This window comes from Aplidium turbinatum, chromosome 1, assembly GCF_918807975.1.
Source record: "Aplidium turbinatum chromosome 1, kaAplTurb1.1, whole genome shotgun sequence".
Lineage (NCBI taxonomy): Eukaryota > Metazoa > Chordata > Ascidiacea > Aplousobranchia > Polyclinidae > Aplidium > Aplidium turbinatum.
In genome coordinates, this window is record NC_137472.1 from 26,392,990 (window position 1) to 26,409,359 (window position 16,370).

At 37.0% G+C, this 16,370-nt stretch overlaps 1 protein-coding gene across 1 annotated transcript in view; it reads right to left on the minus strand.

Moving 5' to 3' along the window:
* The window catches only part of LOC145769902 (dipeptidyl peptidase 4-like), a 39,764-nt gene extending 24,650 nt beyond the window's left edge, over positions 1 to 15,114 (minus strand). Inside the window, exons 1-3 of the mRNA XM_082581450.1 lie at positions 14,996 to 15,114; positions 12,318 to 12,413; positions 2,757 to 2,851 (exon numbers count right to left, since the gene is read on the minus strand). Coding sequence (XP_082437576.1) covers positions 2,757 to 2,851; positions 12,318 to 12,384 — 162 coding nt within the window. The 5' untranslated portion in view covers positions 12,385 to 12,413; positions 14,996 to 15,114. The remainder of the gene's footprint in view (positions 1 to 2,756; positions 2,852 to 12,317; positions 12,414 to 14,995) is intronic.
* Between the last annotated feature and the right edge of the window lie 1,256 nt (positions 15,115 to 16,370).

The following is a 16,370-nucleotide window of genomic DNA, read 5'->3' on the forward strand; positions in this document are numbered from 1 at the left end:
GACTGCAACGTGTTTATGCTAAGTTTAATCAGTTCGACTTATGCACTGGTAGAGAGCACACGTGTACTTCTTTTCCCTCAGTTTTCGCAAATAAAAGGTATCAAACAACCGTAACGTCATATGGCATGAAAACTACAAAATTGCAAATAGCAAAAGCGGCTTTCCGGTTACCTCGCTGTTTGTTTGGTTGCTATTCATTACAGTTTCATTTAGGCTACTGTCCAAACTCCCTTTTTTTATCAAATTCAGAAGCGGCCAATGGGGAGAGGTCAAGCTTTTGAAGACCAACATTTGAATAAAAAGTTTGAATTTTTTGAGTTGGTTCTTATAGTATTTCTGCTGAGATATATCAACAGTTTTGAATCCTCGTAGAGAAAAAATAATTTTTATAATCTCTCAAGCAACTGCAAAATTACTATTTAAGTAAAGATTCAGTGCTGATACAAAATGTGCAATGTTAATCAAAGCACAATAATTTAGCTGCGCGTGTTTTTCCACAAAAGCAGAGCACTTTGGATAGCCGATGTCCAGTTCTTTTCAGTATTTTTCAATCTCTCCTTTTTATTAAAACATTTTAACAACATCCAATATTTATAAGAATATAAGAGCAACGGTACATGCAGAAGTTTATTGGCCGGTCAAAAACTCACTCTTTGTTGCTTTCCTACAAGAAATCAACATAAAACTTACCGTACCATAACAGTCTGTTTATTTTATGAGATAAATGGAGTTTGGTCAAGAATTTTCCTACTGCTTCTTGTTATAAGTTAGAAATAAAATGTATTGACCAAGAAAACAATGTAAAATGACATCGTTTTCAACATGGCTTATCGTATGCTCTCCGATAATTTCAAAGAAACGTAGATGTAAGAGATTAATCAAAGCAACTCAAAACTCGAATATATCTCTAATATCTCTAAAACTATAAACAATAGCAACATCATTTAAAGCGGAATAAATAATTGAATATTTTTTAGGAAAAGTTAAAAAATTTCAAAGGTGTGGATCGCGTAGTTCCTTAGTGATATTGCTTTGAAAAGTACAAAGTCTCCACCGACCTTCCCCCCTCCACACAGGACAAACGGTTAAATAAAATCATTTTTGTTGTGATGTCACATCAAGAACAACTTTGAAAAACGCAAAAGAGATTTAAAGCAGAACTAGGCTATAGGTTAGTTATCAATAAACCGATACCATGTCAATGTAGCCTACATTGCGTAGTATATTATCTTACGTAGGAAAAAGGAAATTAACACTTATTTTACCATTGCGCAGTTTTGATTTATCTCTGCACAAAATGGTTATCACTGCGCCTTAAAATTAAACATGAATCCTTTATGGAGCTGCTTTTTGGAAGCTTGCAGTTTATTTTGTGGCTTAATTGAAGACAATGCACATCACATCCGCATGTCGTTTCCAAGATTATGTTTTCGCACTTGCAAGTGCAGAAAAGTCACTTTCACACAAAATAACGTTACAAATTGTCCGCCCGGTAGCTCAGTTGGTTAGCGCCTGACTTCGTGAACGAAAAGGATTCAAAATCAAGCGGCGCTGGTTCGACTCTCGGAGTATGCGCTTGAGCAACGCATTCTAAGGACTGCTCTCCATTCAGCGGCACCTAGTGAATGGAAAAATTTCCCGGCAACAAGACTTTAACAATCGGAAAACTTCACTCTGTCAATCTCGGTAACCGTCCCTGTGTCAAAAGCCTCTACAAGTATGCGAAACTACCAGGAATACCAATCAAGGATTTGTCAGTCCGAGGATAAAGATTCAAAACCAACCAAACCAAACCAAACAGCGAGCGTTACCGAACAATAAATCAAACAACCACGCAACAATAAGCCCTGGAAACTAAAGTTAAAACTATGTAATGTTGCCAAAAGTAGGGATTTATCTCTAAGGTAGGGGTTTTGGGACATCTGTAGGAAATAGGGAATCCTTACGGGTTTTTTCAAAATTCCTGCGCTTTTCATCTTGACACTTACAATTAGCAAAGCAAAATTAACATTTAAACAATAGTTACAATTAATCACCATTCCCCTCTTCAAATCTATAGACCTACATACAATAGACTGAGGGGAGTAGTCAGAGGGGCAATGGCGGGCAATAGACCTCACCCCGTAATATTTTGATTTAGAATTTAACACTCTGTTGTAGTATCATTTAACATAGTTTTATTCTTTATTAAGGCTAAAAATATTTTTAGAATGCGAGATTTTGTGGTATTTTTCCACATTTTTCTGGGAGGGCACCCAGAACCCCTTGTAGGTTTTTCACCTTTGGTGGCTCAATTTCTGGGTTCACTTACATGTGCAAATATACTCATTTGACCTCACTCCGATTTTTTCGCTGGCTATCTAGTATCTACGCCCCTGAATAGACGTGACCAATACACTGATATGCACTTAGAGGTAATCTACATGGACTCTATTCTATTACTTATGTCGTAAATATTGTTTTATCTATTGTTTAAATAGGTGGTAGGCTACAATTAAACGTGGCCGATTAAGTGGAGTTAACTGATCAGTACCAAAGTTTGCCTAGGGACATTTAGGGATTTGTGAATGGTAATTGTAGGAATTTAGCTATTTTTGGCAACACTGAAACTATGTCACAATACCAGTAATCGTGACAAAGGGAAAGTTGTTGCTCACGACTTGTCCAATACAGTAGTATACTAGTGCAAGAGCCTATAGCCCTCCAAGCGGGCACGCCGCCTAGTTTAAAAACCACTGGTTTAAACATTATCTTACCCAGGCACTTGGTTGTAACAAAAGGGTTTCCTTTTTTGTTTCAAGATCCACAAGTACTACACTTCTATTCGATGTCAAAGTCACGTACTCAGAGTCTAGAAAAAAAAAACTGAAATATAGCTGGCTTTGAAATTACCAATCAGTGGATTTTATCCAAGAAGGCTTCGGAAGATCAAACGAAAAAAATCTAGTTTACAAACAAACTGAACACCTAGCTTTGACGTGTTGTTCTCTAAATTTACAGGTAAGAGAAGGCGCATCATTTTTTCAAAAAAGATTCCGACTCGCTTAGTTTTGTGCCTTGATAAGTTATTGTCTTCTTTTTTGTGTACGATGTCTTTTCCAGGCATGGGGGTTCATGCATAATTCTTTCCATTGGTATTTGACTTTATTAAAAGTTGTGATTGTCTGTCAAATGAATGACTGTGCAATGGGGTGGCTCATTTTCCTTGATGTTCTTTAAAATTTTCGTCAGTTTGGAATAATGTTCCATTTTGTTCACTGATATTTGCAAACCAAAAATTTTTGTTGGGTTTTGATCTTTTACCCTGGTTCACCCAAGGAGAAATTCTAAATTTTTCTGAAAAATTAGTAAATTTCGAAGTGGTTTAGTAGTAGCCTATCTGAAAGGGGGCTTTCTCAAAATTTGACCACGTTATTTTGACGTCACTTCCTCTGTTAACTTCCACGTGGAACACCTTCACCCTACTTCAAGTCTGAGAGTCACTAATAGTGCATGCTTTTAGTGTCATTTTGATTGATTTTACAGCCTTTTCGCAGTCAGTGAATCTATAACATATAGACCAACAAAAATTTTTGGCACAAAGATGAGTCCTTTTAGAGTATTTCAGGGCCCTGATTCCGAAAATGCACTTAGTTTTTTCGAATTGGCTCTAGTTTTCGAGATATTCGACAATAAAAATATTTTTGAAATCGTTACTCAAAAGCTTTGAATTTGCAAATTACTTATTTTCAGCCCTGTTTACCATTATGATGTCATAATTGCACTTGTCTAGTTCAATTGGTTCATATAGCACGAAAGTTCAAAACGCAAGCAAAGGTTGAAATGAACTGTGTTTAGAGTAAGGGAGACATAAATATTAAATGAAAACAGTTGTGAATCAGTAGGCCTACATCACAAGAAAAATATCCCGAAAGTCATGCGTTTATGAATGCAGCTTTATATTGAAAAGGTAGGCCTACTGAAATGGATACTGTACAAATGAAGTTTTATTTTAAGCCTTTGCTAAGGCCAAGTCTTTACTGCAAGAAGTTTTTTTTCTGGTCTATATGCAGGGGCGCCGGAAGCGGGGGGCAGGGGGGGCGGATGCCCCCCTGCCCTCAACTTTTCTGCAGATGGAGGGGCAGGGGGGGCAATGGTGCCCTTTTAAAGTCATGTAAGCTACTGCACAATTTGCAATATAACAATCTCTGCTATTCGCTTTTAGCCTATTTATAATCTTTCATTTTTGCCTCAAAATAATACTTACGGCACAAAATTTTGCAACTGCAACACAGTACAGGTCTTAAAACTCGTTTTTTTTTTTCGGCAGCCATCGTGGCCTACCGGGAGCTCCTTCTCGGCGGCCAAATCTGCGTGCTTGGAGGCCAAAATACAAAATAAAAATAACGATAGCACAAGTAATTAAAATTAAACTTGCAACAATGCTAAAATGATCACTTAGCGTTGTTGAAGTCTGGGCCTGGGCGACGTCCTGCAATAGAATCGTTGCACCACGCAATAACTGCTTTATCGGGATTGTAATCCAGTACTGCGGGACCATCTAACGACACTCGCACGATTGTCTCCAATGTGGCTGATTTTAAAGAAGTTCGCCACTCCCCTAGAATTCTTTTTAGCAACGAAAAACAACGTTCGACATGTGTTGACGATGACGGCAAGGTAATAAAATAAGTATTTCAATGATGTGAATGACATTACTAAAAGAAGCATAATTTTTGCAAAATAACTTATGATCAAAAAATTTACCCCTCGGATGTCAACTAACCTAGTTCTCCTTTTTAACAACTATTCAATGTCCGACAACATCGAATCGACATAAAAACGACAATATTGCCAGCCGATGTAAACTAGCATTTCGGATTAAGACTTTGTCAAAGTAAACGTTGGGAATTACAAACAAGACTTACAGCGCTGGTGATCGCAGATGGATATATTCCATCAATAACAAATATTCCCGCACAATGCAACAGTGGCGATTATGACGCGCTGACCTAATTTTGCGTCACTCTTTGATAATTGATACTACATACTTTCGACAGTTAATCCACGATCATTCTATTGCGAAATTAAATAATTGGCTAGAAGAGACTGGCGGCCAAACTTGGCCGATTGAGGAGGTAGCACCGGCGGTCATTCAAGCACTAGGCTACTTAGCGGCCGTGGCCATGGGCTGCTTTAAGGCTTAACAGTAGGTTGCATCATTATAACATAGCATGATGCCCTTCTTTGTATACCGGACATTTGTAGGCTATCATTACTCAATAGCCTACATAGTGAGCTGATAGATTAGCATTATCGCTATATCTTATCTTAAAACTTGAAAAAAATTGGCCTTTTAGTAAACAAAAGTGCCCTTTTTTTGTAATCTTGCCCCCCCAGTCAAAAATCGTTCCGGCGCCCCTGTCTATATGCTAAAACCGCTAAATAAATGGCATATAGGCTAATAATATACGCCTTTCACAAGTAGGATGCTGTACAGACGACCCAGATATATTTTGCTGCATGAGGCAACGTGGAGGAGCAACGCATTCTGCGATAGACACAGCGTTATATAAAAAACAAGCATTATTATTATTATTACTTTGACATGAAGCTGGTTGATCAAGATAAGTCTTGGGTTCCTCCTAAAGTATGCAAACATTGCACTCAAACCCGTTTCTGGGCTCAAGGCTAAGAAGTTCAGAGTGCCATGGCATAAAGAGAGCCGTAGACTCACCATGAAAATTAATTTAAAAAAATTCAAAAAAAAATAATTTTTTTTTCGAAATTTTGCGCCAGCCTACAGTGCAAGCATCATCAAGTCTTTCTGCAACCTCCTCGTGGTGACGAATGGAAACAGTTTGGTTCGGTAACTGTAGAGGGCTATAGGAGAAGGCACTGACAAACTACTCCTGGAAAAGATTTTCCAGAATATTCATGCATAGATAGGCTACTATATAAACATGTCAAAACAATAAACATTTAAATGCAATGTGAAAAGAAGAAAAATTATCTATGCAAGTTTTGAAAAGGGTTGCCAAATTGGATGTTTACTACCAAACTTGGCTCTTTGTGATTTTTCCAAACATTTTTGAATTGATCTTGAAATTGCAACTTAATAAATCATAATGGTGCGGCATTGGTGCTTAAATAATTAACCAGCCTTTTTTGAATGTTGTGCTGAAGTTGTAGCACTGGCTACAACTTCTGTAGCACTGTAGCACTGCTAAAACCTCAATTGCTAAGGTAACAGGGATCAGTTGTCAGTAGATGTTACAGAAAATATATTTCGCACTTATTCAGTGCATCATCAGTTCTGATAAAGGGCAGTTAAAACCTACAAGTAATGTTTTAAACAACATTACAGTGACGCAATAATGTCAAAACATGAGCGTAAAAAATTGAAAAAGCATAAGCGTAAATATTGAAAAAACGCTGAATGAAAACTAAACCAAGCCGGTAGTAAAGTAAATTACGTATCAAATATAAAATATAAACTAGAATTGATGAAAGAGCGATGAGCAAAGCCTGCAAATGTAGCGTTGTGACAAATTACGGCAAAGAAAATAAAGTATATGCGGAACACGGCAGTCAAAGGCAGTGATAAACAAACTAAGTACAGCGATAAATAATTAAATGGAGCGTCTTGGAAAACACAAAATGTAGTGTTGTGGAAAAAAGAGTAGGCAAAGACGGCAGTGAATAATAAGGCAGTAAAATATTGAAAAAATACCAAAAATGTAGTGGAGCGTCAAAAAATTAAACTTGTGGCAGAATTAATTTTTGGATATTTATTTTGGCATGTATCCTATGTATCCATTTATCTTCACAAGCATCCAGATTATCAATATTGGGTTGTTCAACAAATGTGACATTGTAGCATTGGGAAAGTTGTGGTTCAGTACTTAGATCATGAAATACAGCAAAATGTTTTAATAACGCAGCCCTGTCATTATTAGAAGAAAAATCGAAAGTGTTCCAAGTTGCACGATGGCCTGACCAGCGAACCGAAAATTTATTAACCGTTTGTCCAACATATTGTTCATGGCAAAGTAAACATGTTGCTACATACATCCCATAATTGCTGCAATTGAGTTCCTGTTTTAACTTAAAAGTCTTTGCGGAGTGCTCAATGTCGTTGTACGTGAAACCATTGACAAACGATGATGACCATGGTTACCACACAACGCACAGCGACCACAAGGGTCAGAATAACCTCTTTGTAGAACAGAAGATTGGATTTTTTTTGATAGATCTTTGTAGTTTGTAACATAATTTCCAATTGTTTTTGGCCTTGTGTATGTGACCATGACATCAGGTTTAAGTTCCTTTTCTTTTTCACTCATTTTTAATAAAGCTGGGAAAGCAGTAGCCCACACAGTCTTGCTGTTTTTCTTTTGAGGTTGTGGTGGCCTAAGTCTGTCAGTCCAAGTTGAAGCAATTCCAATCATGTCATTTGTCATCGCGATAAGAAAATCTGACCTAGTAGCTTTTTCTTTGAGTCTTGACAAGCTGGAAATGTAATGTTCATGGCACTCATTCAGAAGACGCATTCGAATGGCTTCTCCGTATAATATGGATTTGAAGGTGGATATAGGGTGGTGCGACTTTCCATTTATGAAGCAACGATCTTTTGCTGTAGCTTTGACGAAATCTTCAGTGGTAAATTTAAACTTGTTACCATGGGTGATGCAATGATTGACATCTAAAAATTCCACTGCGCCTGTCTCTTGAGAAGTATCAACCTGCCTGAATGTTAATTCAAGTCCAAATTTGGCGAAATTATCAATAAGCGCTAATTTTATATTATTAGTTGTTTCGAGTCCAAATGAAAGCCAAATGATGTCGTCGATGAATCTTTTGAAAATGCATGCTTGGTTAATAACTGTACACAGAGATTGCAGTATGAAATGCATAGTTATATTAGCAAGTGAAACTGAGTTGTTATCTCCAGTTATAATACCATCAGTTTGAGTGAAAAAATGCTCTTGATATTGAGTCACAACATTGTTCATACAGAAATTATTTAAATCAACAATTGTTTTCTTAGCTTCAGCAGAAAATGTGGTGTGTGTGTTCAAAGCACTATACAAGGCAACATCAACGACTGAACGTTTAAGAGAAGGATAAAGTGATTTCACATCCGCCGCTACAATGTATAAGGGCGATTTCTTCAAAACGTTATCAATTGTACTTGAATTTGTACTCTGCCAGGACAATAGCTCCTCAATATAGTTTCTGCTATCCCTGCAGTATTCGTTCGGATTGGATTGGCAAAATTTGATGCTGATGGGTGCCAATAGTTTTTCAAGGAAAGCGGTGATGCGGGATGTAGTAATCATTCCAGCAGATTGAAGTAGACGTACTGGAATGTCTTTGACATTGACAGCGGAGAAATTTTCCGAAATCAGTTTGTGCGTTTTGAAGAGAGGGTAACAGTAGGCTGGTTGATTATCCCGAAAATGTTTGGCATTTTTACCTGTCTCTCTATGGTAGGATGAACCTTTTAGTTTAAATCCGGTTGTATGGTATAGCAGATTGTCGTCAACGACATCCAATTTATGCAATCTCAAGACAAAATCCTCGCAGTGCTTTCTAATTTGATCCATGTGTTTGTTGATGGTGGTGGGATTGTAGGGCAACGTTTGAAACTGCTTAAGTTGTTCTTGCAAAATTTGGTCATAATCCTGGTAATCAAGTAAAACAATTTTGCCGTCTTTGTCTGATTTGCAAATCACAATTTTTTTCTCAGACACCAATTTTCGAATTTTGTTAAGGCTGTTGCGCTGTGCAGTAGTGAGGTTGTTGTGTTTGCGATAGCCTTGTTTGACCGCTGTTCCCAAATTTCTAAGTTTACTAAATGCCATGTTTACATACACTTTGGTTTTCTGGTGAATTTGATCTAACTGAGGTCTGGAAGTTTTAGTTATTTTGAGTTTTTTCGGTATAGCTGTTTGTTCAGTACTTTCATCAAAGAAAACGTCTTTCCACTAAACCCGCCTGATGTGTTGGTAGGCATTATACCATTCAGTGTTTTCAACTGTCTCTGTCCAGTTTGGGGTCGGTGCAAAATTTAAACCATTCATAAGTAAAAGTTTATCTTGATCATCTAGGCTAAGAGACGATTTATTCAAGATCAGATGATTGGCTCTATTCATGGCTTCCTGCATTGCCTTAAATTTGCGACGTGCACGGTATCTCTTTCTGTCATTGGCATTCTTGGAACTTTTAGTTTTTCTCACACTATTCCGGGTCAAAGCTTCTATGGTTGAATTTTGTTTAGACACCAACCAGTTAAATTTACGAATAAAACGATTCTTTTCTTTGAGACGTTTCTTATTGATTAGAAAGCGCTGGGATTCCGATAATGCACTCCATAAGCCTATGTCGCTTTTAGCCTGTATTTTAAGGATTCTTCTTCTTCTTCTTGCGTTTGAGGCCGCCACAGATCACGTTGTTACATCCAGGCGCAGCAGCCAATGGATTGTGTATTCATCGAGCGTTGTTAGGTCCACATGTCTATCTTGTGGTCGGTATACAGGACATTGATAGATAATGTGGTGTGCAGTTTGAAAATCTGAGCCACACGCACAAGATGGTGAATCGGCGAGGCCCCACTGGAACATGTTGCTGCTAAAACGGCCCACTCCAGTCCGCAGGCGATTGAGCTTCACCCATTCCTTCCGGGGTAGTTCTGCTCCAGGTGGGGTGTTGGTATTGAGAAGGACTGTGAATTGGGTTGGTCTCGCAACTTCTCTCCATTCACGGTTCCAAACTTCGGAAATGTGGAAGTTCGATTTGCACATAGCTGCAGCATGTCGGGAGAACGGGCGTCGAGATTTCAAGCGCTCACAATTTTAAGGGTTGCGAGCTCTTTAGAAAATTTTCGATTTTGCTGCTGTATTAAAAGATCAAAATCCATACCTTGACGGTGGTTCGACGGAAGTAAAACGTTACGGCTTGCACATCTCTTCAATAACATATAAACCTCAAAAGAAAAACAGCAAGACTGTGTGGGCTACTGCTTTCCCAGCTTTATTAAAAATGAGTGAAAAAGAAAAGGAACTTAAACCTGATGTCATGGTCACATACACAAGGCCAAAAACAATTGGAAATTATGTTACAAACTACAAAGATCTATCAAAAAAAATCCAATCTTCTGTTCCACAAAGAGGTTATTCTGCCCCTTGTTGTGGTCGCTGTGCGTTGTGTGGTAACCATGGTCATCATCGTTTGTCAATGGTTTCACGTACAACGACATTGAGCACTCCGCAAAGACTTTTTAAGTTAAAACAGGAACTCAATTGCAGCAATTATGGGATTTATGTAGCAACATGTTTACTTTGCCATGAACAATATGTTGGACAAACGGTTAATAAATTTTCGGTTCGCTGGTCAGGTCATCGTGCAACTTGGAACACTTTCGATTTTTCTTCTAATAATGACAGGGCTGCGTTATTAAAACATTTTGCTGTATTTCATGATCTAAGTACTGAACCACAACTTTCCCAATGCTACAATGTCACATTTGTTGAACAACCCAATATTGATAATCTAGATGCTTGTGAAGATAAATGGATACATAGGATACATGCCAAAATAAATATCCAAAAATTAATTCTGCCACAAGTTTAATTTTTTGACGCTCCACTACATTTTTGGTATTTTTTCAATATTTTACTGCCTTATTATTCACTGCCGTCTTTGCCTACTCTTTTTTCCACAACACTACATTTTGTGTTTTCCAAGACGCTCCATTTAATTATTTATCGCTGTACTTAGTTTGTTTATCACTGCCTTTGACTGCCGTGTTCCGCATATACTTTATTTTCTTTGCCGTAATTTGTCACAACGCTACATTTGCAGGCTTTGCTCATCGCTCTTTCATCAATTCTAGTTTATATTTTATATTTGATACGTAATTTACTTTACTACCGGCTTGGTTTAGTTTTCATTCAGCATTTTTTCAATATTTACGCTTATGCTTTTTCAATTTTTTTACGCTCATGTTTTGACATTATTGCGTCACTGTAATGTTGTTTAAAACATTACTTGTAGGTTTTAACTGCCCTTTATCAGAACTGATGATGCACTGAATAAGTGCGAAATATATTTTCTGTAACATCTACTGACAACTGATCCCTGTTACCTTAGCAATTGAGGTTTTAGCTTTCTAGATATGGAACAGGGATCGTTTCAGAATAAGACTAGGTCAGAAAGCGAGGCAGACTCCGACGCAGCTCAGCATCAGCCAAGAGCAGTTAGCCACTGTAGCACTGGCTACAAGTTTGAAGTTGTAGCACTGGCTACAACTTCTGCTGCTTCATGTTTAGCTAAAAAATAATTTTCTTAATTAGGAAGTTGATGGAGAACTTATCGGCTACTAACTTTTTATCATATACGTACAAGAACCTTTCTTTATTTTGGTCCTAGACCAATCTTCATGTCTACCTTCCGGCATGCCTTTAAGTGTCCTGCCAAAAACACAGCCGCGTGTTCTTGAGCAGTGTCGAACCAGCGCCCATTCGAGTGTCGTACCAGGGCTCTCACCACAAAGCTGTGCAGTCGACTTTAGCCGTAATTAATATTTACATGAGCCTTTTGCAAACACAATTGGTGTGAATTTTACTGTTCCCATTTTTAGGAAGCTACATGAGTCTAGCTTCCTAAAAATGTGAACTAAAATGTGAACCTAAAACTAAAAATGTGAAACTAAAATTTTTTTTAGGAAGCTAGATGAGACTAGATGATTGGAATGGAAATGAGATGATGGAAATATTCTATGAAATCTGAGTGTATACTTTTTTTAAAGATCTTAGTTGGCTACTGCATAATGGACAAAGTCAACATCAAGTTGGCTGCAGAGTTTCTGTTAGCCAAGGCACAGTGGCTAGTCTCACGATGGCCGTATTGGCACATTGACATTGCCAATCTTCTTCTGCTTCAACAGATTGATCATGTTTGATCAGCTGTGATCTCCGTTATGAACTGCCTCCATTTGACATTACCAATAGACTTCTGTATAGGCTGCTACATGCTACAGTATTTGCCCCACAAAAAAATGTATTGACTTCGTACAACTACATTCTTTCTCACGCGCAATGTCCCTTTTGCCCTGACTTCTTGTTTTGAGCTTTTGGCAAAAACTGTTGTTTGTCTTTGTTGTAGAAAAGACAATTCTTCGGTTAAGAGTGTTTTTTATATTAGGCTACTTGGTTTTAGTCTAGGTTTAGTTTTAGTCTGTTATAGTTAGGCTATATTACTTGGTTTTAGAAAGTTTCTAGTTTATAAAAGGAGTAAAAATATTCTTAATGATTATTACTCAAGCTTTTACTCACCGGAGACCCATCGCGGATAAAATGTTTTGTAAGAAAAACGTCCATTTAACCAATCATCCAGTTCCATTGTTGACTTTTCTGAGCTATCAGAAGCATCTGAAATAGATTAATTCATTTATGGTATTTTTTGAAAAAAATAATCAATGTTTAGTTAAGCCTAATCTAAAATGTAGAAATTAGACTAGCGTTTAGAAGGGTTAAGCACCAATATATTAACAGTTGTTAAAAATGCTTTTTTTCAAAACAATTTTTTGTTAAGAAGTTGATTTAATTTTAACAAAGGAAGATTCGTTGCAAGCAGACCTTTTAAATATCTTCCATTTTTCTGGCTATCAATAGTGTTAGTTAATTGAGTTGAAATGTAATGCCATTGTAGCTGCCAAATATCGATAAATTTTTTAAAGCAAAATCTCATAGCTTCGAAAAGGTATTTTTGTTTACAAGCTTCCAAAAAGCTTTGTTTCTCTCTTTATATTTGAAATGATAAAAATTGAGTAATCACAGTTTTTGGAAGGTCAGCTGTACAGTAAAGTAGCTTCAGACTCCTGCAACAAGCTTGAAAACGTTGAAAAAGTCGACACATGCTTTAATGTTTTTCTTGTAATTGTAATTTTCAAACGTTCAAAACCGCTCAATTAGATGTTCAATCCAATATAATGATTACTTCGTTCTTCTGTATGCTTCTACAACACCTCAATGAAGCATCAAGTATAGTTGAAATATGGAACTCAAACCAGCTAAATAATATCAAAAAATCTTTTTCACCCTATAAGGGGATCATCAAAAGGTCCTTATTTTAATAGAATAAGAATAAATAGAATTCTATTTGAATAAGGACCTTCTGGTGATCCCCCTTTTAGGGTGACACAGGCTGTCAAGGGTTTAGAGATAACTATATTTGATTTAATTCGCTCTACTTGGATTTTTGCTTGGCACTGAGCACATTTTGTAGTATTAGGCCTAATAGTATTTATTGTAAAAATCTTTTAATGTATTCAAGAAACTTTTGCAAAAACTATTCAATTGCAGAATATTAGAAATGAATATAGTGTAGGCCTGATTTGCTGATTTGGAGCTATGCTCTTTGAGCACTTTACCGATTACTGTCAGCACCGATATTAGATCTTTGTGTTTTAAAACATTAAAAATGCAACTTAGTTTCTGTTTTGACTTTTGTTGCTAGTGTAGATACTTTAGTATAGGGCACATTGAATTTTTCAGTCAAGTATTAGGCCTACCAGACTCCGCTCATTTCTCTCATACGTCGACACCCGTCCCATCGGCCTTACATTACAAAGACAAGCGTGGGTGCGCCTCAACCTTTTTTGTACAGGCGTTGGGCTTTACTGCTAAACCAGGCACCAATGGAAAATGGACTTTTCTTCTTCTTGTGAAGATGATAGGCTACATTCGTTGATGATGTTATGTGATCTGCGGTCTGTTTTTCCAGTCCACGAACATCGTAAATCTTGAGTGGTAAAAAAATAGACCCTTGGCCCTAAAGGCTCGCAAGACAAAGAGGTAGAAAAAAATGCTTCTCATCAACATGACTACGGGTGGCTGCTTAAATTGAAAACCGTCATGGTCACTTTGCAGCTTCGCGTTGTGGTTTACTTACCCTACGCATTTGCTTACTTTAACGATGCAGCGTACAATATTGTACATTTACTATTTTCCGTTGTCAACTATGGTTGTTATGCGTGCTGTGTCATTTAATGTTTAGCTGTTATGATATTTCACAACAAAATAAACCAATCAATCAATGTTTTGTAGTAAAATCTGTGTTGAATCTGTCATTGCTGGAAAGAATTTCATCCTGAACTTTATTTTGCAGAAAGTGTAAGATTTCTTTTCGCAAAAAAGAATTCAGTTAGCCTAAATTGTTTCCTGTACTCAACTCAATCATAGAATGTTTGAGTGGATCAGTTTTACATCTTCAGATTGCGCATCCAAATCATGTAGGAAGTGGAAAAAATTCTACGCCCTTTTAATTTACATCATCGCTTTTCAGCAGATTAACTATAGTCCAGTTTTACGATAAACCAGTGCCTGAGTATTTCACAACATAGAAACACCTTTCGAAGCATCATATGCGTATACTGTAGACAATTAAGGAATGAACTATACTCTATACAGTAGCAATTCTACTACTGTATGAGTAATAGAATTGAAAGCAAAAGTGAAGATAAAAGTTGATTAGTATCACTTCTTTTATTCAAAACCACAGATGTTTACACTGTTAAACAATAACTTTAACTTTTGGAAGCACATGCTTACTTTATTTCCATTGCCCTCCGTGCAATAGTTTGATGACAAAAAGGCGCAGTGTCATTTGTTTCCCCTGGCCACAAAAAATGACACAACTTTATTCCACAGGCCCGGGTTTGGACTACCCTGACTTAATTTATGACTCTGTTGGTATGAGGCCAATGAGAGTGCGATAATCTCATCACACTACTACAAATTAATAAACATGCTATGCAATGAATTTAGGTTTATGGGATATTGTTAGAAGAAGGGTAATAGCCTTCAGGTCTTTACGACTGTTTTTCAGGTACCGTAGAGTAGAGGTTAAGCAGGGAGGTTAAGGTATGAAATTCTCTTGTTATTGGAATCTTTATAGCCTACGTTTTTCATCGATTTACTGGCTGCAGAAAGGAAGATAAAATGAAAACTACCTCTTTTCTCTCGTGTTGGTTTATGGTCTTGCTTTGATTGGTCCAGTTTAGAGAACCCAAGGAACACTACAAACGCTGATATACAGCACAATGCCAACAATTGCAAAGCTCTACTTGTTTTCATCCTGCTTGCCTGAAAAGAAACATAACCTATGCCATCCAGCAGTTTAATGTTATAAAATCTTTAACGTTAACACACACAGTACAGTAGAGAAAATTCTTAAGTGTAGTGCTTTCTTATGCAGAAGGTTTGTCCAAACAGCCAAACGCCTCATCTTCTTGTTACATGGGTTGTGTAATATTTTGCCATATAGCCTACTCGAGGGCATTCACTCTAACTTTGTTTTATTTATGACCGCTGCGTAGCTCGAATCACTCAGCGAAGATAATTACATTATTTTGATTACAGTTTTATTACGTTTTTGTTAACTTTTATCTATTTGATTGCACTTTCATTAAACTTTTTAGACTTTAAGTAAATAAAAACTCTAGTTCACAGGTTGCCAACCGGGGTTTTGCGGACTCCTAGGTGGCCCGTGAGATAGTGTAAAGGGGTCCGTGAGTGTCCTGGTATTGACTGCATGTCCAAACATATTTTTATTTAGGGTAGATACAATATTGTTTAGATATATCTAATTAACCTAAAAAAAATTGAAGTGATTTGAACATTCCTCACAGCTTCTGAAAATTTCCATTTTGCTGAAAATTTTGCAATTTTGTTTGTGGTTACATAACTACAAACTTCGTCAGTGACGTAAACTCAAATAAAAGACGTCCCTTTTTCCTACCAAATTAACCCAACTGTCGAAGGAATTGTCGATTTAAGTGCGATTGATCCAAACTTGTCTGGCACACCTGCTTAAAAACTGATTAGGCTTGACCTAGCTTGACTGCTGGCCAACGTTCGATTTTCATGTCAAAAACTAACTAATTTATCATTAAAAACTCTTGCAATGATTTAATTAAATTGATTTATACCGATACAACACACACTAACCCCAGAAAAATTTAATAAACAACTGAATTTAAAACAAAGAATTTTAGGACAAACTTTGAACCGATTTGATAATGGGCAGCAAACAAGATGTTAAACCATACAGCATGTAAAACGATTAAGACTTATGGCTTGGGCTACTAATCGTTGTTTGATAAATTTTGTACTGTACTTCAATTGCTTCACTGAATAATAATTTTAACTTCCTCATCCTTAATCTTTCAAACTTGAGGCTGGCGAGTTAATTGCTTGCTTGCTACATGCGGAAACCGCAGACTTGGATTCTTGATATGGGTTTCTTTGAATTGTTCTGTCTCTGCGAGTTCTTCATCAATTTCGAAAAATTTGGGACTAAAATGACCACAATTAAATTCCTTTCTT